At 36.4% G+C, this 26,150-nt stretch overlaps 2 protein-coding genes across 6 annotated transcripts in view; both read left to right on the forward strand.

The window, feature by feature from the left end:
* The first annotated feature begins 84 nt into the window (after positions 1–84).
* tra2a (transformer 2 alpha homolog) lies at positions 85–6,737 on the forward strand. Of its 3 annotated transcripts, XM_051872613.1 has the most exons (10): positions 86–251; positions 858–1,172; positions 1,510–1,643; positions 1,747–1,906; positions 3,310–3,363; positions 4,177–4,365; positions 5,231–5,346; positions 5,430–5,534; positions 6,024–6,094; positions 6,291–6,737. In XM_051872613.1, the coding sequence occupies exons 2-10, from the start codon at positions 1,161–1,163 to the stop codon at positions 6,299–6,301; spliced, it is 852 nt and encodes a 283-aa protein (XP_051728573.1). In that variant the 5' UTR covers positions 86–251; positions 858–1,160; the 3' UTR covers positions 6,302–6,737. The 3 variants fall into 3 exon arrangements, with proteins under 3 accessions (XP_051728571.1, XP_051728572.1, XP_051728573.1); XM_051872611.1 differs by lacking the exon at positions 858–1,172 and having other exon boundaries at positions 85–251; XM_051872612.1 differs by lacking the exon at positions 858–1,172 and having other exon boundaries at positions 85–251; positions 6,027–6,094.
* A 6,385-nt stretch (positions 6,738–13,122) lies between these two features.
* The window catches only part of igf2bp3 (insulin-like growth factor 2 mRNA binding protein 3), a 34,992-nt gene continuing 21,964 nt past the window's right edge, over positions 13,123–26,150 (forward strand). Inside the window, exons 1-3 of one of the 3 annotated variants that reach the window (XM_051872371.1) lie at positions 13,123–13,869; positions 14,831–14,891; positions 23,836–23,884. In XM_051872371.1, coding sequence (XP_051728331.1) covers positions 13,695–13,869; positions 14,831–14,891; positions 23,836–23,884 — 285 coding nt within the window. In that variant the 5' untranslated portion in view covers positions 13,123–13,694. The remainder of the gene's footprint in view (positions 13,870–14,830; positions 14,892–23,835; positions 23,885–26,150) is intronic. The other 2 variants (XM_051872372.1, XM_051872373.1) reach the window with 2 other exon arrangements.

Raw genomic sequence — 26,150 nt, forward strand, 5'->3', positions numbered from 1 at the left:
GTAAATTTATAATCTTCCATCCATCTGTCTTGTCTGTCCATCCGTCTCCTGACGTTGAGGAGGATGTGACGTATTAGTTAAGTCGCCTCCCATAGTTCCCCTCGCGCTTCGGCTGGTCAGCCATTTTCTGCAGTTAGTTACATTGAGAGCGGAAGTCTTCGGGGAAGAATATCTTCATTTTCGTTCTGCTTTTGTCAATCATTAATATTTTAAAAATGAGTGATGTCGAGGAGCCACAATTCGAGGGGAGGGTAAGCATTATTGTTGTGTAAACCGTTCTGCAGTTTACTTTCAAATATTCTTTCTTTCTCTTTGCAGTAATGCTCGATTAGTGAACAGCTAGCAGCCCCTTTTGTTTATTTACAACTTAACTGGGCAGATAGATCAGCTGATACATACTTATCGGTTAATAATTCGCAAAACATTGAATATTTAGTCACTTTAGAGTTTATAAGTCCATTACAATGTTGAATATCAACTAAATGTAATTACGCTGTTTGGTTGAATAAGGAAAGGATTTTTACCTGCATATATTTATATATCACCATGACCTTTTGGTAGTGTTTTACCTGCTGGTCCTACAATAGTACAGTTATTGATTAGGAAATTCCTTTACAAGTGTTTTAATATGTTAATACATGAGATTCAAGTAATACCACATTGACACGATAGCAGCCTGTATACTTTTGGTTTCTCTTTCCAACGTTTCTGATCTTTCCTTATCTTCTGTCTCTTACATCATATGATTATATAACCAAACCAACATCTGTATTTCAAAAGGAGTGGTGAATAGTTCAATTAATTTTCCCTAAATTTCCCATGATCTTAATTGCTCTGAATGTTCTTTTTTCATTAAGGTTATTGGTCGTGAAGGATTTGAAGAGTTAAGGCCAAGAATGTGGAAGAATATTCAAGATAAAAGAAGGCTTTTACAGAGAAAATGTTTACAGAGCAGACGGTTAAGTGGGAAGGGGAAAAAAGAACGGAAGATCGGTCAGATAGAAGCACGGTCGCGTTATGTGTCTAAAGCAGAAAAAAGAAAAGAGGTTTCAGATTGGGGTGAAGAAATGAAAAGGAGAGGAAAAATGAAAACTGAACAAATGAAGACCGAAGAATAAAATGCCTGAGAGAAAGGAATAGCCTATACTGAAAACAGAAGAATGAATGAGTCCGTAGGTTAAGTAAATGCAAAATTTGTGTTCCAAGTGTCTTTCTAATCTCTCTTTGATGATCATTTGCATGTTTGTAGCTTTACTATGGTGATTCGGCTAAAGAACAAGCATCACAAGGACCTGTGATGACTTTGTAGCCTTTGTAAATGTATCAATAATGTTATTAGCATTTTTTTATTCCATGATATAATTTAAGTAATTCTAACACTTTCCTCCACAGCTGTAATAAAGTGTATGTTTGGATTTCTGCAATTATGAATGTGGTATGAGTGTGTAAGTTAGCTTGCTTTGTGAATGTTTGTCTTGTAAATGTTGTAACATATTGCTGTGGCATTAGGAATCCCGCTCGCCATCCAAATCGGAGCGGGGCAGTCCTGCCCAACCCAAGACGGAGAGCAGGTCTGGCACTCCCAGCCCTTCCCGAGCATCCAAACGTTCTGAGTCAAGATCCCGATCCCGCTCCAAGTCCAGGTTAGTCCATGCATTAGCTGAATGTCATGAAGCCATATCTTGATTGGCTTCATGTCTGTTTATTTTGCTATCTCTCACTCTCTGTTTTTGGCCCTTTTTCTAGGTCCCGCTCTCGTCGGCATTCAAATCGCCGATACAGCCGTTCTCGGTCTCACTCCCACCGGAAGAAGTCTCGCTCTCGCTCCTACAGCCCTGACTACCGACGCAGACGGAGCCAGAGCACATCGCCCATGTCTAACCGCCGCAGACACACTGGCAGCCGGGTGAGTATCATGGTTTGGGGTAAAAAGTTCAAAGGGCCACAACTACATCTATTGCAGTTACTGTTAAAAGTATAGTTCACTCAAAAATGAAAGTCGTTATTGATTCACCGTCATATCATTGCAAACCCATGTGCTGTTGTTTTTTTTTCTTCATAAGGACGTTTTATCCCAAGTCATAAAATAAATAACAGCATACAGTAGTGGTTCTCAATCAAGGAGCCGGGGCCCTCAGCAAACTTGTAGGGTGGCCGCAGGATGACAATAAAAGTATTTCAATTCATAAATTATTAATATATTCAAATAAAACTAATATAAATTCAAATGCTGAAAAACACAAAATCAGGAAGTAAACTGCAATCATATTTCCCCCCTCTAAATATATACTGTTCTTTTTGAAGAGCACATAGTTCTTGAAATTTCTGCTATCACAAAATGAATTATGGGTAATTAATTTAATGTATCAATACTCCCAGTTACTGCTAAAAAACAACAAAAAAGCAGCTTTGTCATAATTGCAGCTTAAAAATACTGTAAATATCTTAGCCTATAAGTAGAGTTGTCAAAATTACCGACTTCAGTACCACGTCGGTACTGAAATTTCAAAAAATGTGACGCTTTAGGCACTGTTGAGCGGATTCGTAAACACCTCTGATTGGCCATTGTGTTGACGCACTCATTGGATATGTCTGTGATTGGCTTCAATGATCAACACTTCAAAAACATTGTAAATAGTCATCAATGACGCTCTTTACCGAGCGCTTACACAGTCCGCTGATAGACCCCTGCTTCCAAACACTCCCGCTTTCAAATTCAAACACTTCCGTGTGCTTTCAAACACTCCCGTGCATTGATCATTGTAGCCCATTCACAGACACATCCGATGAGTGCGTCAACAATGGCCAATCAGAAGTGTTTACGAATCCGCTCAAAGCATCACATTTTTAAAATTTCAGTACCGATTGGTACCGAAGTCGGTACTTTTGAAAAATCTACCTATAAGGGACATATTGGTTTGGAAATGAGGGGAATTTTGAGTCAAAAAGTTTGAGAACCAATGGCTTATGGGTTTGTAACAACATGAAGGTGAGTGAATAAGGAGAGAATGTTCATATTTGGGTCAACTATACCTTGAAATCAATTCAGTTCAGAGTTACGTGGTTACGTTTTTGTTAATTAAAAGATTTGACAACGTTTTTAAAACTTCTTTTAAAATGCTACGCAATTTGATTTAGCCCAAGACCAAAGTATATGTATTTTTAAAAAGTGATGTGTTTTGAATGCTAGTCTTAAATGTGTGTGTTTCTGTTTTGTACATATTGCATGCATACCCCCATCACAGCCTCACGGGGACGAGCATGACTGTCTTTAATAACCCCTTTCATTCCTTCTTATTACATCAACAGAGCTCACACAGCCATGACTCCAAAAAAGACTCACACAGTCATGGTGATGCCAGGGTATGTGGACCTTTCTTAACCTTTTAACAATGACCACTAGACCAAACAGGTCTCCATGTTGCCTTTTAAAGGGGTTAAGAGGTCCATGTGGTGACTTTTGCTTTTTAAGAATCGCGTTGTCCTCCTGCAGTGACTGTGAAGGCCCTTCAGACGGCTCATGCAATGACCATGTTCATACTGTAATGCCTTAAGAACTGTTTTGTTGGACGGAAAGCTGTAATGTTTGTTCTTGCATCAAAAATCTCTGTAACAGGGGTTATTAAATACTGTCACACAGTTACCCAGAGAAATTTCAGGAAATTAAACAGTCATGTTGATTTGCCATCCCACCAGAGAAAGCAATGAAGTATTACCTGAAAAAGGGTACATCCATCTCTGTTGGAGGGGTGTAAACATAAAGTAACCTAGACTGGTTATTACATACAAAAAGAATGTTGAGCTGCTTTCCATCACGTCCAGTAATTATTATTTAATGTCATTGCATGTGAATATTTTCTGTGGTCTAAAATTTGAAGGTTCACACTAAGACAAAGTAATGATTTGCAGCATGTTTTTTTTCTTTTGCTAGTTAATGTCTCATCAACGATGCGATAATGTAAATTTAATATTTACATATTTATATGAACCTTAATATTTCCATATAAATGAAATGAAAAGTCATATACACAATCTTGCATTGTTTCCAAGCAGTTCAACCATATTACACAGCATTTTAGTCACAGAATCAGTGTTTTATTTGGTGGTTATTCAATTTTTGGTGTTCTGAACCATCTGTCTTGTGTTCTAGTGCTCATACCTCTGTCCCTCTTACAGGCCAATCCAGACCCGAACACATGTCTGGGTGTGTTTGGTCTCAGTCTGTACACAACAGAGCGAGACCTGAGAGAGGTCTTCTCACGTTACGGCCCTTTAGCTGGTGTCAACGTTGTCTACGACCAGCGAACAGGACGCTCTCGCGGTTTTGCCTTCGTTTATTTTGAGCGTATCGACGATGCCAAAGAGGTACGTCCCAACCTGGAAATGACGTGCCAACGCATGTTCATGGGCTAAGCGGTTTAGTGATTGACTTAATGGCAGCTTAAGGACAACTTTGGATTACCTGTTGTAACCTAGTGAAAACATTGACTTGTAAAGAGATTCCTGTACAAAATTTGGAAATATCAGGCCTGTATTAGTCATGATAATTTTAATATTGCAATCAGGCTTGTTTCAAAATATTTGGCTATATATTGCCTATCAAGTAAAATTTGCTTGAATGCAATAGTAAGGTGAGTGAATTTATTTTTATTTTATCTTTTTTTTTTTAATAAATTAGTTTAAATGGTTAACAGATCAGTCTTCAGTCTGACTGATTAATTAGTGAATCGGTCTGCAAAACTGCCATAAGATTAAAAAAAAAAAATCATGGAATTATCAAATAAATGACTGGGAAGCAGGGATGCACTATATATTTATAACATATCCTTTTATTTATCAATATAATGATAGAATTTGGATGATACATCACATATTGTATACTTAATTGTGTATGCTAATTTTGCCTATTTTTAAATTTTAGATTACCTTTGCCGTCATCTAATGCTCAGTTAAAGGGATTAGTTCTTTTTCTTCTGCAAAATAAAGATAAAAAATATCAAAATAAGATATTTTAAAGACTACTGGTAACCAAACAATTTTGATGCCCGTTGACAAAAAAGACACTTCTCAAAATATATTTTTGTGTTCCACAAAACGTAAATGTTATAATTTCCATTTAAACTATCTCTGAACCTTTAATCTTTCAAAACAAGACATTTTCATTTATATAGTTTTCAGTGCTCTATGAGTGTATATCTTGTCTAAAAAGACCATTTGTCCCTCACCATAGGCAATGGAGCGGGCTAATGGTATGGAGCTGGACGGAAGACGCATTAGGGTGGATTATTCCATCACTAAACGTCCGCACACACCCACACCAGGCATCTACATGGGTCGGCCCACACAGTAAGTATTTTGCAGTCAAAAAAACAAGAGGCGAGTAGGCTAGTATGGATGGTTTTTAATAACACTTCTAATATGACTCTTAGTAATGGAGGTGGGAGCAGCAGCGGTGGCCGGAGACGAGACTCGTATTATGATCGTGGCTATGACAGATATGAGCGTGGCTATGAGGAGTATGACTACAGATGCAGGTAACATGAATATACATAGAGTAGAAGCCAAAAGTGATGTCCAGAGGGAATATTTGTTTTTAATGATGCTACAAGTTCAATTAAACCATCTAAATATGAGGAAAATATTTTTTAATAGTTTACATATGAGGAAATAAAACGCTAGAATTGTATTTGTCTGACAAAGTTATTTGACAAAATAAGGCAAGCTACAGAAAAAATGCATAGAAAAGGAAAAAGCATACATTGACTACAATATAATCAGTTAGTAATTTGTTGTTTCACTCTTGATTTTGCATGTGTTCATATTTTTTTTTGTATGACAGCCATGCCTTAAATAATGTGCGCACAATTTGGAATGTCTTATTGTGTTATCACAAATAAAACAAATTTTAATAATATTTGAATGAAGGGTGAAGATGTTAACTTTCTTAGGCCGGACATCACTTGTGGCGACTACTGTGTACTGCAGTGTGTCAACCATTTCTGATCTGTTCTTCTCTTTTCCAGCAGGAGGCGCTCTCCGTCACCTTATTACAGCCGGTACAGGTCTCGCTCTAGATCTCGCTCATACAGCCCACGTGAGTGGATTTAAACGCCTTGAGCAATCTAAATTTTCCACATATGCTCAAGTACATGCCTGCTTTATAAGCCACAGCTTCTAGAGTGTATTACTCATGAAATCCCATCATTCACCGGTTAGCTCACAGAATTGTGTACCATGTGATGGATATTTTAATTATAGACTCATGCTAATAGAACTTTTATGTTTTGCAGGACGATACTAAGAAGATCCTGATGACTTCTTTCTTCTTGCCTGTTTGCATCAAGCTATACATTTATAAAAAAAACATGAAGTACATGTAAACTCACTGTACTGGAGAGATTTGTTTAATAAATGTCTTAATTTGTTGATTCCCTAGTATGTAAGTTTAAGGTTTGTGGAGAGCATAAATACTGTCATCATAGGTTTTTATGTGCGAGACCTTTTTTTTGTGTAGTGTGCTCGTATGAGTTTTCTTATATACTGGGCATCTTTTAGCGGGTATGTATGCTGTATTAAGAGTGAGTGTGTGACTTGCTGTATGTTTGTATGACAAGCATCATGTACTTGAGAAAGCTGGCTGAGTTTGCCTCTGTTTATCTGTGACATAAAAAACTTTATTTTCAGGATTAATTTGTTGCTTTGTTTCTTTCTCAAGAAATAAAGAGCTCAAAAGAAAATGTGCTTCTTTCTATTTTAACAAGACATGCTTTGATGTGCTACTTAGTCTTGTGAATGTTCTTCAAAGCTGTGAATACAAGCATAGTTTTTTTCAGTAATATACTACACAGAATTTAATGTCATCTTGCCTTAATATTTTGAGTACTCAATTTTGAGAACCATAGACATCAAAAAATGTGTGAAGAAACATCTAAATTAATACTAAAAATTAGTTTAACGTGTGGTTAAAAAAATTGCGGTTACTCATATTGCAAATGTTTTTAAATGATTTTAAACTTAAAACATCAAAATATCCAAATGCTTGAATTTTATAATGTTCATGATATTAATAGGTAAAAAGAACATTGATCATGTGCATGATTATCAGATTGTATTGTCATAATGCAATGAGATGGAAACCAAACCGTTTTAAATCACTCTATTATCACCCAGAAATTTAATACAAATCACTTTTTTTTTTTTTTTTACAATACAAAGGTGTTGGTAGCAATTTCATCTTAAAACAATTCAAGTAAATGCTTTTGCATTTTGTGTAAAATTTCTTGGTACATCACTACTAATAAACACACCACTAATAAATACAAAAGAGTATATCAGTATGTGTTCAGTTTTTAATGCACTCTATAGAAGTATACATTACACCATATAGCTGCTTTTTTCCAACCATATACATAAGTTGCTTAAGCATGGGCCAAATAAATGCTGACCTCGCTGTTTTTAGTACAAATTTAATCATATTTTAATAACACTTTTTTAGCAACTTCCATTGACACAGACATATTATATAACAGACATTATTAGTTAACATGCATTCAATTTTTTCAAACTCATGACACATGTATTATAGTATATAAATTTTGTGTCAAGAGGGTTCGCAGATCTTAAAAGACACATATGTGAAAGACAAATATGTAAATGTGTTTGAAATCAACTTTATTATACTACAAAAACAAGCCTACAAGGTTCTCCATTAAAGGAGTATGGAGGACTTGGCTACGTTAGACTGTCGGCCATATTGTTTTTTCACCAATCCAGGCATTTCAGATCAGTGGAGTGGAAGAGTAAAGAAGTTCTGAGACAAGACCATTGTTTAGATTCCACTCCCTAATGTGGCCAGGAAGTGACATGAGGCCAGCACTCCTAAAATTTTATTAAAAGTACTTTTGAATATATATAAAAATGAGCATACCAGTCTACAGAGAATACAAAACAGACTGGTGGGCTTGAAAAATTACAAGTTGCTAACTGCCTTTCCTATAAGTCAATGAACTCTAATCATTTTGTTTCTTCTCATTCAATGATACATACATGGTCACCATTTATGCATATATCAGCAGGATGTATTAGCTGTCAGTGTATTGTGAAAATGAAAAAAATAAAAGATCCTTGATCACAACGTCACAATTTTTTCTTAGTAAACATTCATAATATGATCGTATGAGACTTTTCTTAGTAAACATTCATAATATAATCGTATGAGACTATTTTTTTTATTGTGATGTGGTGGATTGAGTTAATAAATCTTAAATTTGCTTAAAATTGCACATGTCATTGTGTAGCTTTGAGAAGAAAAAGGATCACTTTAAAAGTCATATTCACATTGTGTATTTTTCTGCAGTTTTCTGCTTTTTAAAAACCTTGATAATCAGTGAGTCGGCTGAGTAGAATAAGGCTGAGTAGTCTTTAAGATCTCAAATATGCAATAAAACCATTGACTGCATATTCGCTTTAAGAACTTTAACAAACCCAAATGTCATGAAAAATTTACATCTCACAAAAATATGCCATTCTCTCACATAAAGTCAGCTTGCGCACAGAATAAGCTAAATATTTAAGCCACACAACTGTACAATACCTTACAATAGTTTTATTATATTACACATTTTTATTCCTACATTTCCAGACCATTCCAGCAATTGAAATATTAATTCAGGTGACTGTTGGATGCTTTAAATAAACAGTCTTTACTGAGAATGTCCTTGAATTTGTTTAGTGGATGTTTTTCAGTGCACATTATCAATTTGTTCGCATACATCCATACATCCACCAAAAATAGTCCATATTAGTCCATTCAAATCTTTCTGAAAATGAGCATGAGGGGGAAATTTAGAGCACATTATATGACACTCAAAACATCATATGAAACACTCAAAATATCATAGCTCACACAAATACAAATTATTCTTATTTTTGTGCTTTACAAATAATTTCCAGGAATGGAGGGCATTTGTAGCCTTTAACACCTTTGTAGGTTATTGTACACTTTTTATTTATATAAAAGTGTGACAACTAAGGTATATCTAGCTTTGACTTAGACTTGTTTTTCAGGTCTGTTATGATCTTCAGACATTACATACTGCACTCAAACAGCCCCTCTAACAAAGCATGTATAAAACATTTATATTAAACCTCTTATTATTTCCAATCCTCTGTTCGCTAGCATACAAGAAGCCCCTGATAAAGCTTGCAGAGCTTTGATTTGAGGCCCCACAGTCAAAGGTCAGGCCCACCTCGTCACATAGGTTACGTAACTTGTTTTTTTTTTTGTTTTTTTTTTTCTTAAAATGAATTTGAGACCAATAGGCTATTAGTAAATCCCTTCTTTGTTGTTAAATCAGTAAAAGATACATGAATATATATATATATATATATTTTTTTTTACCAATCAAGTATTCAGAGACTATACCAATATAGCTTTATACAGGCCATGGTCTGCAAATAACTTACGTAGACTAAGATTTATTATTTTTGTTGTGGTTTTATTTATTTTCTTTTTTTAAATTTATATATGGATTAAAAACATTAACATCATTATTATTCCTTAATACCAGTATCTGAAAATAAAAGGGAAATATTAAGGGAAATATGTAATAAGTGAAACATCCAACTTTACATTGTCTAAAGGCACAATAATAATATAAATGTTCTTGCTACATAACATTAACATTTTAATTTGAGCTTTCAAAGTCATTCTTTCAAATGGCGAAACAGGATAAAGAGAATGAATAACTGAATAAACGTACGTAACCAAACAACTAAAGACTTAATACTCAACACACTGTTTAAGACTACAATAGTAACCTAAAAAGTTTGTTGTATGTAATTGTGACGCATGTTAAAGTAAATATATGAACTATATGAGTTCTTTGACATGAACACAGGAAGCAGGGTAGAAAAAAACAATTGGAAGATGTGAATCAGTACCGCCATTTTCTGTATAAATACACGGTGGTTCATACAGCCAAGAACATAAGCATCGACTAAACTGTCAAAATATATATATATCCTTAAAACAAAACCAACAGGAATGAATAAGTCGGTTTTAGACAAATTACTTATTTAAGAACAAGAAATAAAGCTTGCTTGCTGTACACGAAACTTCCATGAAAGTTTCTGAAAGCAATTTATTTGTAGAAACATGGCGATAACTGAACAGAATGTTCCATACATTCACTCAACAGCAACATAATCTGAAAACACGCAAAAGCTACTTAAAATCTGAAGCGTTAACGTTACATAAAATCTTTTTCAACTTACATAGTTCTTAAATCCAACGAAAGCGAAGGCAACAGCAATTCTTGCTCTTGTTAGCCTTTTGTTTGTATGTAATCTATAGGCTACGTTTAAAACGTATTTATGTTATCGTCTGGGTCACTAATTCGACTTAAAACGGCAAAATATCCCGATGCTTTTAAGGAAAGTCCGAAGGTTTCCGTCGTCGATATATCATCCTCAATCCGCGTACTATATAAACAAGGTTTTCCTATAGAAAACGTCTCTCCTGACGGGTGGAGCAACGGGTCGCATTCCTTTTCAATACCATGCATTTTAAAGCAACCTCAGAAACATACTGCACGAATGTAAAGGTTTAGTGATTTTATGAAGAATTCGTTATCACAGTCTATATAAAAGTTTACTATAGGAAATGGACGTTGTAAAAGGGGGGTACAATGGTATGAAAATAAGCTTCCGATCTGACCAACGAATGAGGGGAGGCGAATCCCCCCACATATGTGCTATACAAAAGGACTGGGTATCTAAAGGCATTGCATAAAATAAAGAATTTCCGCCACATCTCTAAAGATATACAAGCAACTAAGTTTTCAGAATCAGAAAATGTTAATTATACAACACATTCATGCAAACTGCCTCGAAATACCTCATGAAAAAACGAAGTCCTCCTCCTCATTTTCTTTTTTTTTTTTTTTTTGCATGCCTTTATCTTTTAAAACTGAAATGAAAAGAAAATGTATGGTGCATAATGTGTTCCGGTTTCTAGTTTTGAAACTGGATAAAGTAATTCTACCCCATAGTACTTTTCGCGCCTGGATTTGTACCGAAGAGCAGTGGATGAAAACCAATGAATGGACAGTCGATGCAGCAGACGGCGAGAGTAGTAAAGCAGAAAGGAGCTGCGCTTTCATTGGTCTCCTGTTCGACCAATAGGAGCACATCATGTGCGTGCCATTCTACAGTAGTATTTCAGTTGTGCAAGCTATACTACTGGCATCTAGGCCCATGCTGCCTGACTTTACCTACAATAACACATTGAGAAGTCAGCTGTTACTTCTTACACTTTAGGTGCCATTTAAAGTTAACATCTATTGCATTAAAAAGCTAGTTCTATGTAATTATAAGAAAACTAAATTAAGATGTCGGTGCTCTTCATAGAAAAGGATTTAAAATTAAAAACGTGGCTAGTTTACTGCTGCTATAGAACAAACTATGATGTATGTATGGCTTACTCTAATTCCGTTTGTGTCTCTATGAGTTAAAAAAGCTAAATAAATATTGGTAAGACAAAATCTGGGAAAAAAGTAAATTGTCGAGAAAACAAAAAAACGCCATTGCTTGTGCCATAAAAAACATTGTTTTGGAAAGATAGCCCTGGCTGAAAATTAAATAGGTTAAAGATCTATAGTTTAATTAGTGTTAAAAAACTGACCATCTAAAATGTGAGTACCCTAAAGGTGCCAGACAGTCTAATTTGATTATTTTAATCATATTTTTACCTTAAAATGCGTGATTATCGTTGTTAATACTGTTACGGATTTTTTTTTAAGTATCAAACATAGCATATTTAATTAATGTGTGTATACTTCGTGTGACGTTTGGTAAAACCAAAGCTGAAAATATATTTTAGGAATATTTCTCATTTAATTTAAACGCCACGTAAAAATCAAATAAATTATCAGAATTCCCTCGAATTAAATCGCGGGGAAGCGACACACTGGATCACGTAAACACAAAAAGAAAAAGAAAAATCTTGACGTGAACATTTTATGTAGGCTACACTTTACTTCTGTCTGGTTTTTGTCGTTTTAGAACGACACTTCAGATTGCGTTACATATCTAGGAAAATTTGAATCCGCCCTAATGATCAGAAATCTGTCGAACGTGTCATATCCTACACTTGCGGTGCAATTATTTTACAACTTGAATATTTATAAAAAAAAAAAAAACTCTTTTTTGTGTATAGAAAAAAATGTCCTTTTAAAAGGAATCCAAAACGACCTATGTGTATGTGTGTGTGCGCGTGACAGAAAGAAAGGGGGAAAGAAAGAGGCGCATAGGGCGTGGGCCCAGTGTAAATGTCTCCGCTTTACGTGGAAGGTCGAGCGATTTGCAGGCCGCACATCCAGATATTTACGCAACTCCAGTCTTTTTCAGTGAAACGGTGAAATAAATGTGGCGAATTCTCTTGGAAGAAGTTTAAAGTATATTGCATGAACCAACACAGAGGCCTATGATCTCCTCCCTGCTGTGCCAGTAGAGGCCCGCCTTAACCACTGGCCATTACGACTTTTCTATGTTCCGCATGGCCCTCCCCTTTCTTTAGGCACCGGAAGTGTATAATTCGCTTTGTTCAATCTGGTTAGGTCACGTTACACTAGGCCACAGTTGTCAAATACTGTATGCATGCATAGTTAGCGTTAGCGTAACACAAATGTACCACACATGTAGCTGTCTTAATAATACATAGTTACGTCTGTAGGATTTTTCTTTATGAAATGGAAGAAAAGAGGCATAATTTAAACAATGTGGCTTGATTGATTGCATGTTTTTTCAGTTGTATAGAGGTTCACCATACATCTATTGAATGCATGCCATATAATGTATGGAAAATAGAGTAAAATAAAGTGTAATGTTGTAGATGCTGTATGAATGACAGACCCTCCCCCTCGTCCCCTATATGGCAGCCCACCATATGCGCAGATAACGCCTCGGCGCTGGCTTTAAGCGCTGAGAGCGAGAGTACGTGCAACGCCTCTTTACAACTTCACCAACAACCAATAAGAGCGCAGAACTGCATTAGTAGAGAAAAGTCCACCGAACGGAATATCATTGAACGGTACAACGAGTACAGTTAGCTTTGCACGGGATCCCTGCGAATGCACGTAGAGAGGTTTTACCCTATCCCTCTCTCTCTTTCTCTCTCTCCATCGCTCTCTCTCTCTATCTGTCCCCACCCCAGTCATCCCTGTGACATTTTCCCCCAATCCGACACTTAATTGAGCAACCGGGACACCTCACGTGCAGGACTGATTTGTAGTTTGAACACGTGGCTCATTGAAAAAGGCAGAAGAACTTAGGGTTTTTTGTTTTCCGTTCTCTTGATGTTATTAAGAGGCGGTGCCTACACAAACGTGTCTGACAATTTAGTCGCATCGCCAAAGAATAAAGAAACTTTCTCTATTTTCCTCCTAGCCCTTGCCTCGCAGAGGTGACGGAATAAATAATTCAGCTCGTTTAAATCAAGAGGAAACGCGAGTGCGCGCAACCACGGCGGCGATCTCGTCCATCAAATATCTCAGTAGCTTGGAGTGATTGGGAGAACACTCCCAGACCCTCCGCTGAGCGACAGTGCGGTTCTCTCTCCAAACACTGCCCATCCGAGCGACGCGATAAAGGGCTGTCCCTCTGCAACACGGTCGCTCTTTTTTGTATACAACAAAATGAATAAGCTTTACATCGGGAACGTGAGCGAGCAGGCGAGCGCGCTGGACTTGGAAAGTATCTTTGAGCAGTGGAAGATACCTTTCAGTGCACCCTTTCTCGTAAAAAGTGGCTACGCGTTTGTGGATTGCCCCGACGAAAAGGTAGCGATGAGGGCCATTGACACTCTTTCAGGTGAGACTTTTTTGCGTATGTGATTTTGTCCACCCTCCAAATGAATTACAATGCACACGCAACGGTCGCGTTTAACAAATAAATGCCTAAGCAAAGCAGGGATGTGTACATGGATTGAGCAAGTGTTGAATATTTACTTTCAGTTTTTTAAACCACAGGCTTTACTCGTCGAGAACGCCAAGTCTCGCTTTAGTACCAAAATAACTGAACGGCAAGTGTCCATCAAAGTTGCAGTGTTGTTTGTCTATGCAGGGCGAAATGTGAAATGCTGTGTTTAACAACTCCCATGTCCAAGTGGCGAATGGTTGCCCATACTAGTTATTTGAATTAAAATGGTCTTCATGTTTGGTGTGGCTTTTAAACGCATCTCACAGCTCGTGGAGCACTTTCTGGAAGTCAACTGAAGTGTTACACACAATTGGTCGTTTTGCGAACTTTGCCATTGTAAAATTGTATCACTTTTATCGCTGTAATTACTAGCTCTAGAACACCAGGTGGTTGGATTGCATTGGTGGCTTGTAGGCCTTTCGACTACTCCCCTTGTCTCCAGAATATGGGTTAATAATGTTTAGGATGAGTCTAAATTGTGTAAAGGCTGCAATATTTCCCATAAAGAGAACGTATACGTCAGTGGCATTTTCGTGAATTTTTTTTAAACAAGTCAGTGTCTCGCTGCTCGTGGCTGAGGCCTTAGCGCAAGCGTGGGGGCAAATTTGCCTTCCATGTTTAACCTCTGGGAATTTTGTATGTAGCCTATTTTATTTTATTTTTAATTGAACTGATTTTGCTTTAAGATGTCGTTAAGATTTAGCCTAGTACATGTCAGTGTAGTTTCTGTACACGTAACACGAATAGGATTTTAATTTTTTGTACTTTCGTACATTGTAAACATTTGACACACAATAGACATTTTGTTTGAAATAAGAATGTGATTTATTAAAATACAATTAATATTTTTCAGGGAAAGTAGAACTCCACGGAAAAGTCTTAGAAGTGGAGCACTCTGTCCCTAAACGACAAAGGTAAGCTTCATTTGTAAATTTCGCAATTTCATCTAAAAATGGATGAGTCCACGTTTTTGTTTTGAATTAATACCTCTAAATTCCTATCTTTTAAATCGGGCTTCTTGTTATTTTTATTCTTTCAAATGACTCATTTTATTTGTTTTCGTTCATATGATCCATCAAACTGTTATTTGCAAGCGAAATGCAAGATTAGGGTGGTGACGGTGTGTACATGCATCTGCATAAAATGTAAATCTGCAGGCGTGTTTAGTAACAAAATAAGGTGTGTAAGCTACTGATTAAGCCTCCATGCCAGCGTGTGGAATGTGGGTTTTTGTAATATATCTGAGGCCCTTGATGTGCTGAGTTCACATATTACTAGGCCTTTAGGCCTTGACAAAACGTAGCAAGAAACGTAGCAGAAGTGTGCAAAGTGAGAACGCAAACGTTGTTAAAAAATGAGACCGCACGTTGCACATGAATGTGCATTAATGGAGCCATGCTTGCTGTGGCGTCCATTTAAGAAGAAACTACTATTCAGTCATGCCGCTCAGTGCTTCCGCCCCCTCTTTCCCCTCCTCGCGCGCGCTGCTCAGGCACGAGATGGACTCCTCAGCGCGCGTGGACTGCAAGGGTCGAGGTCTTGTCACGAAAACTGGTTTGTGGTTTCACAGTAACTATAAGTACTAGACCTGGTGTAACCCACAAAGCACTGTTTACCTACTGTGTACGAGTGGGTTTGCGTTTTATTGTAATAATTAAGTTGACGTAACGACTTAAGATAGTCTATAATGAATATGTTTTGAATTTACGACCGCCTTACATACATATAAGCCGTTTATTAATTCATTGTTTTGTTTTTAATAATGACTAGAGTAATATTTTTAATATGATGATTTCTCAGGCAAAAATTAACGCATTTTGCACATATATTGCACGCGATACATATAGCCTAGTTTTGTTTCATTAAAGACGTTGCATTTAAGCGTTTAGACCGTTTAATTCAAATAAATGCTCAACGTAGTGTTTGTGATTTCTTTTAGATTGCAGTAGGCCTGTTTTTTATTTTTTATTTTTTATTTCTCGTAATGGTTAAACACGTTGTTTAGATTTCTTTTCAATTTTAAGGTGGGACAGCTGACGTTAAACTGTTTTAAGGTTACATGTAAGCCGTGTGTTAGCTATTTAATTTTTATCCACTAACAGTGTATCAAACTATAGCTTAATATGCTGAGTTTAGTGTGTACATTATAGAAACCGTATCATTTAAGTGTATAATGCACATTGTGTGTGTGCTGCACATGTGATATACTTGATAGGAACAGGTCAGAGGCTTTGTATGTAAAGTTAGTTTGAACTGCGAACCAATGAGAGCTAAGTATAGTGAAATGCATGATGGGAATGATCTTGCATTCTATCATATGAGTCTCGGCTTAGACCCTGCCCTCCTTTACACACACACACACACACACACACACACACACACACACACACACACACACACACACACACAAAACCATAAGAGTTGGGCAAAGTTTGGCCCCTTAGCTCTCACATCAATAACTGTGGGTGTGTGAGAGTGTATCAAGGGGTGGTGTGCATGCTATGGAGACGTTTTCTGGGAGCTTTAGTGTGGTCAGGGTTGCAACGTGTGTACAAGGCTGTATGTAGACAGGAATCAATTATTATGTGTAAATATTCACTTTAACATTTAAGCTGGATTAATATATTTTTTTTTTTCCTGTCAATGCAGAATTGTAATTTGTAACAGTTGAGATATTTAATAAAAAACATGATGTTTGTGACACCGTTCTTTGACCAGGCTTGTGTGTACACTGAGTGGAGTCTGCATGGACAGCCCATTGGCCTTTAGAAGTTTAGTTTCATACGGCATCTTTCATTTTGCTAGCTTCCTCTTGATTACTAGCATAGCCGTTTTCACTCAGAGCTTGTGCTGTATGTGTGTGTGCATGCACACGTGTGTGGCTTGAAGTGGGGCCCCAACTGGAAAAGAGAGTGGGGAAAAGGGTCTTCAGCTAGAACAGATACTCTGTTGTGTGTGTGGGGAAAAAAGCTTGAACCTTTTGTGTGGTCATTCGTATGTTTAAAAAAAAATATATATATTGCAGTGCTGATAAATTCGCTATACGTATTTTTTTTTTTTTTTTTTTTTTTTTTTAATTTGTCACTCATAATTTCTGTAACTATTGCAAGTTGGAAGAAAATATAACTAGATATTTTGCATAAAATTAAATGTTTCAGTAATATAGTTTAAAGTGTCACATTCAGCATAAAGTTCTTATTAATTTTATTGGTGTTTGGTTGAAATCCTCCTTAAGTTTTCGAAGGATTTTTGGTGTTTCAAGTCACACAATGTTTAGCTGCTGTTTTTTGTTATTTGTGGTAATACATTTGGTGGTAATTTTTTAGTTGTTTTCTACTCGTAGGTGGTGGTTTGTTTTTTAACTTGTGAATTATCATCAACTATTGTTGAAATGGTCTCTATTTTTTGTCTTTTTACTCTTATGAACTAGTAAGTATAAAACCTAAATATTGAAGTGTCTTGATTCAGAGTTGTGGGTTTTTGTGATGGAGTCACGGGCTTGTGAATAATATGCAGCTATGTTTCCTGGTTTCTCCAGAAGTGTTTGTGATGGGAAGTCTTCCCCAATCCCACCATTGTACTATGTATGTTCATACACGTGTACACAGAGACAGTTATGTTGCATGTCCGTTGGATTTTGAAGTAAATGAAGATGCCCTCTACTTCCTTTACGTCACAACCTAACCCCCACCCCTTTTTCCTTTCTTGTCTGTAGGCTAACTTGTTACCATGGTAACCAGACCCCACCCCCTGGGGCAGAGTTTCTGTTACCCTGAAATGGGGCACTAACACCCCACCCCCGTCCTAAAAAAACACACACACACACACACACACACACACACACACACACACACACACACACACACACACACACACACACACACACACACACACACACACACTCACTTCTCCCCCCCCTTGCTCCTATAGCTTAATCTGCTGTAGGAGAACATTCCATATTGCATTCCCACCGGAATGCAGACCTGGACTGGAAAAGCACACCAATCCCACCAAATTCCTCAAAAGAAAAGGGAAGTTTTTAATTCGTATGTCAAACCTGGAATGTTGTACGGCTGTACTGTTTAAGTTGACTTTAAAAGAATAAAAAGGTTTATCAAATGGCATTAGGTTTTTTTTGAAACATTTAGGATTTAAAAAAAAAAGAAGAAAAAAAAAGAGAGAATTTCCAGCACATGCGCCTATACACTTGGCCTTGGCTTTTTCCCCCTCCTCTTTTCTGGTCTCACATATGTCTCTGTTCATTTAGCTGAGTGCTAATGTTTTCTTTATCTCTGTTCCTTTTTAGTAGATTTTTGATATTATTGTATAAATTAAGTGGGTTTTTTTTAGATTAAATGTTGAACATGTGTATTGCCATTTTAGGTTATGTAATTCTGTCAGAGCTTACTGCCACGGTGGATTTTTAGTGAAGCATGGACGGCTTCTCGTATTCTGTAGTCTCACTCTCAACCCATAACTTGAAGCTCAAAATTATTTGTTTTTTTTTTTTTTTTTTTATTAAATAAACTGTTTTCCCATGTTTTCTCTATGGGAGCGGTTCCCTGTTAGACATTAGCATAAGCGTTGAACAACCTGTGGTATTTTTGCCTCACTGGTTATAGTTTACAAAATCAAATTTGGATTGCGGTGCCTTGGACTTTTTTTTTTTTTTTTTTTTTTTTTTTTTTTTTTTTACACTGCAGACACACTGGGGAAAACATGTCCAGGAATCACACAGAGATGTTGAATGCAAGTTGTGATGCATTTTGATAATTCCTGAGATGACTCCCAGTAATTGTTCTCCTCTTGACATCTACACTCTTCATGAGTGCTTATGTCCCTTATAGCATGCACAACTTCATCTCCAGGCCTTACCCTATATAGCGTTATAAAGCTAGGATAGACGGTCTAGTGGTGGTGGTGGTGTTGTTGTTGTTGTTGTTGTTGTTGTTTTTTTTTTGTTTTTTTTTTTTGTTTTTTTAAAAACATGCTTTTGTGTGTGTCAGTGCGTATTTGAACTTGTTAATTTCAGGGCAGAACAACAAATTAATAGGTCAAAATTTGTTGCCATAGTTAATGGTGGCAGTGTACGTAGAACCAACAAGTCTTTGATTATCTCCAAACACATGTACATACACATGCTTGTTCCATTTTGCAGAGGCTATATAGTATGACCATTTTGTTTGAGTTTTAGGTTTTTTTTTAGAAAATAGTTGCTACAAACTCCTGAATCAGAAAGCAAATTATTTGGATGGCAGTGTAGTGTTGCTTTTCTAATTAAATTTGTTGCTGTACAATCCACATAACAAACTTGTTTTTTAAAGTGGGGAAAAAAAAAACATGAATTTTTAGTTTTACCATATATATTTGTAAATTCAGCTTGAATATTGATCAGAATTCTTAAGTTTTTGTGGCAAAGATATTGCTGTTAAAGCAAAATCATCTTTGTTTTTTTTTTTTTTTACTGTCATTATTAAAAACAACTTGTCACACAAGATGTCTGTTTTTGGTGGTTTACTGTCTATTAGGGAGGTGAAAGCTGACATTTCAATAACAAGTAACGCAATACACTAAATAAATAATCTAGATCAACCATTGCTGTTATAAAGCACTCAGAACTGTTGATGCGCACTGATTGCTTTAAGCATGTACTGTATGTGCATCTACATTGATTACTCTGTTATGGTGGGTCAGTTTCTTGAACTCGAGTGTTGTGAGTCCCCTATTATTACTTACTATTTAGACCCTAATCTATGTGCATGTGTGAAACTGTGTGTGTGTGAGAGAGAGAGAGAGAGTGTGTGTGTGTGTGTGTGTGTGTGTGTGTGTGTGTGTCTGTGTCTGTGTCTACCTGTTCAGGTAGAGGCTTGTTTGTTCCCATGCCCTGTACATTCTGTTCTTGTTAATGTTAGTGTGTAAATATGCGAGTATACAAAGCGTGAACTTTGGAGCCGTGTAAAGTCAAGTGGGCAGTTATAGATCTTTCACAATCGCCGCACCAAAACTTACACATTATTGAAACATGTTAAAATAAAAGTACTGGTCTATAAAATCGATATCACCTTTAAAATTAATTTTACAGTGCTGAATGGCATATTTACTGGCTCAAGCATGTTGTCATTTCTAAATGAATCTGAAGAAAAAGTATAGGCCATCAATATAATTTTTTTTTTTTTTTTGCCCCATGGAATGATTCGTTTGTGCAGTTTATATTGGGATTGTAGCCAAGTGGTCTTGTTACTTGTACTCGTAGTAATGTAAACATTAAATACCTTGTCATGGTTCTTGACAGCTACAGGTGATGCCCTTTGTCTTCCTCAAAAGTGAACTAACACAAATTCTTTGCATTATTGACAAATTATTTTTGATTCATAAATGTATTTGGTGGTTGTCTCTGACTAATTTTTGTAGACAGTGTGGTATTATGAATGTCTTATACTAAAAACATCACCTATGGTATGAATGTCTGAATCAAGCTTTTCCATTATATAAAACTACCTTTAAGTTGACCCTACATTTATCAAATGATCTACATTGTCAGCGTTTGTGAAATCGAGGCATGTGGCAAAATGCCAAACATCTCAGACATAATGACATCTTGTATAGTCAGGTTTTATCTGTCTGCTAGTTATGCAAAATCAATCTCACATCTACAACTGAAGGTTAATTAACGCACATCTGGCTCTGGTCACGTACATTTGTTAAATAACCAGTATTGCTGTTTTCTTGACCGGGATGTTTAAATCGAGATTCATGAGTCAACAAGGTGGTCAGAAGATTCCATATAACAGGGGGAAATAAAACAAAAAAACATTGGTAAGAGTTTGTAGATTTTACCTTTTTGTTTGGAAATTTTCATGCTGCTTTGCGTAAAGCTGAGGGCTTTTGAGATGAAGATGGATAAGACACTGAGATTCCAAGGTGAAGTGGACTGTATTAAATGAGTTTAAGGAAACCGCTGTCAAAAAGCCTATGAAATGGCCTGTGCCTTTTCTACCTATTTAAAGGGGTAAATTTTCCCTTTTCTGTGGCTGTAATGTGCTTGGAAACCAACTGATATGTTGGTTTATGTTACACTATTAATAAGTCGTTGGACTTTCACCACTTTCTGCACTGCACCCGATTATCTCCTTCACATCTAGTTTCATAAGAATGATGTGCAACCTTTCGGTATCAGTTATCTTGATTTTATAAACCCCGCTTTCAGTTAGACTCATGGGTGGTAGTAGGAGACTGGTTTAGGTACCTTTGTTTCTAAACAACGAATCCCAGGTTGTGTGTGTGTTCCAGTTGATGAACTCCAGTATAACTTTTTGCGATCCTGGTATCACTGTTTTCATCCAAAGTTGCGAATTTAACTTGTGCAAAATTGTAATCTCACAAAACATTTGCGAAAAAGCAGTGTTTCCATTGAGCGAGTTGAAGAGAACAAAATTGTCAATTCCTCATAAACTGGTGCTAAATATCACTAAGAAATGTAAGAGAAGCCACTGTGTATAATAATTTTCATATATAATAAATTACTTACATCTCAGAACGCGCAGATGAAATGCAATGTATTTCGGAGGCAGATGGCTGCTGTTTGGTAACACAGTCGTGTAAGAAAGTTCTGAGGCCCATTTCAGAAAGGAGGTTAAGTGAAAACTGAGTATTTTAACCCTAAAAATGAGGGAAACTCTGGGTTTTCCATTTCAGAATGGTAGGTATATCAAACCCGATAAAGCAAAGTCAAAGCCGTTTCTGAAAGGGAGGTAACTTATACTCCGAGTCAGTTACCATGGTAACTTACTCTGTGAACCTAATCTGGTCAGGAGCAGGTTTTCTTCGTTAAACACAGAGTTTATGTCGGTCTCCCCCTTTTTAAAGCGTAAGCGATGTTTAAATATTTCATTCAGTCACGCTGCAAAAATGCTGTATTTAATTAATATCTAAACTCTTAAATCAAAATGCGTTTTCTATATAAGAAATGTTAGATATTTAATCTTGCTTCCTGGGGGGAAATCTAAATTAACTGCATTTTACTTAAGTAAAATTATTTGCCAGTGTGGCTTTAAAAAAAAAAAAAAAAAAAAAAAAAATTAAACGGAAAATATTATTCAGAGTGTCTATTTGCACCAAGTGCAAATTTACACTAGCCCTGGCCACCAATGTCACACAAGGTTTTAAAAAAACCTTGTATGTGATTCGCTAGCATCAGTGGTGTAGGCAGTAGCACGTAAGACACGTAGAACTTGTGATGTGATTGACACTGTTTGGAGTCATCCTTTTGCTGAGCTCGCTCTTCTCCCTTTTCCCATCAAATATCACATCAGAAAGGCATTTATTTTCAATAAATTGAAGAAAATGTTCTAAAAGTGTAAGTAAAGTGCCTAACGAGTGTTTAATAATAGAAGTATCATTTACACTCTATTATTGCATCCTGTTAATGTACAATACTGAGGTGCAAATAGTATGTATCTGCAAATATAAAGTATAAATAGCGTCTAATTATTTATACATTTTGCAAAGAACTGATACTTTTTCATGGTAAATTGAATGTATCACTTTATTAAGTGTAAATAGCATCTACAGCTATTTGCACTGTAAATAGCATCTATTGCTAAGAAAATATGCTATTTCCACTTAGTGTAATAGCCGCTGCCTTATTTTTCTTACCCCATTGACAGATAATTTGCAAAATAAGAAATGCACTTAAATTATCATTAATGAAATGAATATTAGTTCAATAACTTACTGTTCTGCCAGTTTTCACCTCTGATATTATAACAGTGATAAGAATTAAACTAAACTTGTAAGTATGCAGACGTCTTTTTGTTGGGTGCTGTTGCCATGTGAATCGAAATATCAGCGCTCCACTGATCATGGCTTTTCATAGTTGTGGTGCACGCGCTTAAGTCAACCTACTCAGAGTTGATTGAACTAACTCAATTCAGCTGTTCTGAAACCGAAAACTCAGTTTCCCATCTCAGGGAAAGTCAGCTCTGAGTTTGAATAAATGAACTTATTCTCTAAGTGTGTTTTCATCATAGTTTATGCGCATGGTTTCTTATCGGATAAAGTTTATCCGACTCAAATGAGCACTTTTTTTTTTTTTAATGCAGATTTTTAGAATTTATGCGCCTCTTGACGTTTCCATCCAGCAGTTTATGCGATATCCCAAAATACGCATAATAGGTGGATGAAAACATGGCTCACAAAATCGCTCCTGTCCGATGAATTACTTATGTTTGCTAATATTGCCCCTAACTGGTTCCCTAATCTGCAAATACATCTACCATATGGTTAGATAATTTCTTTGAGTTATGAAGGAATAGCTAATGCATGTATTTGCAAAACATTGGTGTTTGCAGGTCTACATATTGGAACTTGGGTCTTTAGAATTACTAAAGCACTGTCTATGGGAGATATTATGTAGCTTAAACCTAATGTTTCTAAGATCAAAACCATTTATCTATTTGCAATATTAGAGAGGCTGTTTGATCAGACACAATCTAAGCTTTAATTTTCAGTAATTTCCTTTTGGAGAAACCAAAGTGGGAAGTGGAAGGGCTTCTGATTACAAGTTTGAAACTATCTAAGAAATAAATTTAAATAGGCTCCCTTCCCCCACAAGTCAATGGAGTAATTGTCAGTGTAAGTTTAAATTGTTTTTAGTTGCATTTGCGTTAGAAGATCATAGAGATGAATAAAGATGTTACTCAAAACTTCTTTCTGTGGATCCTCAGTCAGACTCAACCACTGTTTTTCTCTTAAAAGTGAATGTGGCTTGTAAGAATCTGGACCATTTCAATCCATATGACTTGTGATTTTACAATGACAACTTTTTTTTTTCTTTTTTTTTTTCTTTCTATTTTGCAGGAGCTGCAAGCTGCAGATCAGGAATATCCCACCTCACATGCAGTGGGAAGTAAGTGCTGCTTTTTTTCTTTTTCTTCTGAGGTGAAGGGGTTTGTATGAGGTGTGATGTTGAAGCTAGGGATGCACCGATACCAGTTTTTCCAAAACTAGGCCGATACTTTCATTACTACTGATACTTTCATTTTTGGTATTTTTATTGCCTGTATTTTCATAGCATTTGTAATTTTTAAATATTAGGTAGAGAAACCAAAAGAATATAAACCAATGAATATGATTCAATTTGTTTAGCAAATATATATTTCCTTCAGTTATTTTTATTCTTAATTATGCCTGTTAAAATGTATTGTACAAGCTTCTGTTACTTTCACTGTTCATTCTATTGCTTTTCATATTTGATCTTTCATTTAATATTTAAAGCTGCTTCAGCAGGGCTCAATAGAACAAAGATACAAATTAAATAAACTGTGGTTTTCAGGTAGTTCTAACAGTTTTCACTTAATTTGAATAAAGTAATCAAATATAAAACAACACTGCATATAGTGTTCATTGTATAAATACAGATGCTTTTTTTAAATTAAAGCTACAAAAGTCCTTTAGTCAAGAGCAGTGAGTGATTTTTGTCCTTTGAACACAACAGCAGGTTTATTATGCTGCTGTCCCTTTAAGACAGAATACACGGATCCAATATACGGTTACAAATGCGTTTTATTTTTCATCTGTTTACGTTTACTTAAGACTTTACCAACGAACATGCTCAAAGACATGTTTTTACATAATTTTTTGTGTGAATATGTCGGTTCTCGCACAAGACGTGAAAGAATTCAATTCAGTATTCAAGCACTGTCTAGACGTGGCTTTCTGGGCATGCGCTTGTGGCTTTCTGGGCGTGCAGATGTTTGCACACAGTAAACTTCTTGTCCTGTAATAATGTAGGGAACCACTTGTTATACATAAATCATGTAACAGTTTTTACTTATATGATTTAGTTTTAATCCAAATGATGCATGTGCTGAGTGAACGATTAGCAATCAAGAGCATGCAACAGAAGTGCTCTCTGTGTGTGTCTCTGTGTGTGTCTCTGTGTGTGTCTCTGTGTGTGTCTCTGTGTGTGTCTTTGTGTGTGTCTCTGTGTGTGTCTCTGTGTGTGTCTCTGTGTGTGTCTCTCCCTCTTTACTGTCAGTTAACTTTAGTAATATATGCCTTGTTTTACTTTATTTGCTATTGACATATTCGCCCGAACTAACTTTCCAGCAATGCCTGTGAAAAAGGGATGCGCTCGACATGCTCGCACATCTTTTCCGCTGTGCGCTCCGTGCACTCCACGTTTCGCTTATCAGCTCGTGCACACCAGCTATATAGGTGTAAATATTTTATTTGTTTAACATTCTATTAATTCGATACATTTACTTCATAGTTCCTTCTCTGATATATCCATTCTGCTCTTGGTTTACTCCGGTTTACTTAGTCAGTGTTTCTTTGTCACAAGCACTGTACAGTACACGCTGCATGGTATCGGAGCATTTTAATGAGTACAAGTACACAAACGCAGTATCGGGGCATCCCTAGTTGAAGCCATACTGTGTCTTGCTGGCTCACCACCACACCTCAGCAGCACTAGTATTTAAGCCACCAGCCCTCCTGATTAATGTCCTAGAATTTGACATCTTGAACCAAATGAGTGCAGACACTTTCCAAAATTTTGTTTTAGTAATTGTCCTTCATATTTACTAAATCAGATGTTCCAAACAGCCTTTTGTGAAGTAGCCTGTTGTGTGTGTGTGTTCATTTTAGAGGTGTTACTTGTGTATGAGGTTTGAGCTTCGGAAAGCCTCATGTGATGTAGAGTTACAAAAATCTCTTGGAAAAAAACGATTTGAATCTAATATACTTTACATTTAAAATGAGCTATTTTCCTGATTTGTACTGTTATTTCACTGAAGATGGATGGTTAATATCTGGCTTTTCTTGTTTAGTATAGTGTGGGTGCCAGTCTAGAACAGATCTAGTAAAAGCATATGTTCAGTTTAAAAAAAAAAAAAAAAAAAAAAAAAAAAAAAATCCCCATTGCACCTACTAACCCATTGTTGTTGTCTTTCACTTATCAGATCAAACTCTGTTGAAGTGATCGTGTGTGCGGCTCAGTACTCTGCTCTTTGCCCTCCCGCTTCTCATCTGAGCTCGAGACAAGATCTCACTGACCCTTTGAAAACTTGCATGACATGATCGTTTTGGGTAACCCTCTTTCTCGCTCCATTCTTGCGCGTTTACATGGCTGCGCGTGAATAGAGCCTTACAGAGGTCTGTAAAAAGTGCTC

This window comes from Ctenopharyngodon idella, chromosome 19 (genome assembly GCF_019924925.1).
Source record: "Ctenopharyngodon idella isolate HZGC_01 chromosome 19, HZGC01, whole genome shotgun sequence".
Taxonomy (NCBI): Eukaryota; Metazoa; Chordata; class Actinopteri; order Cypriniformes; family Xenocyprididae; genus Ctenopharyngodon; species Ctenopharyngodon idella.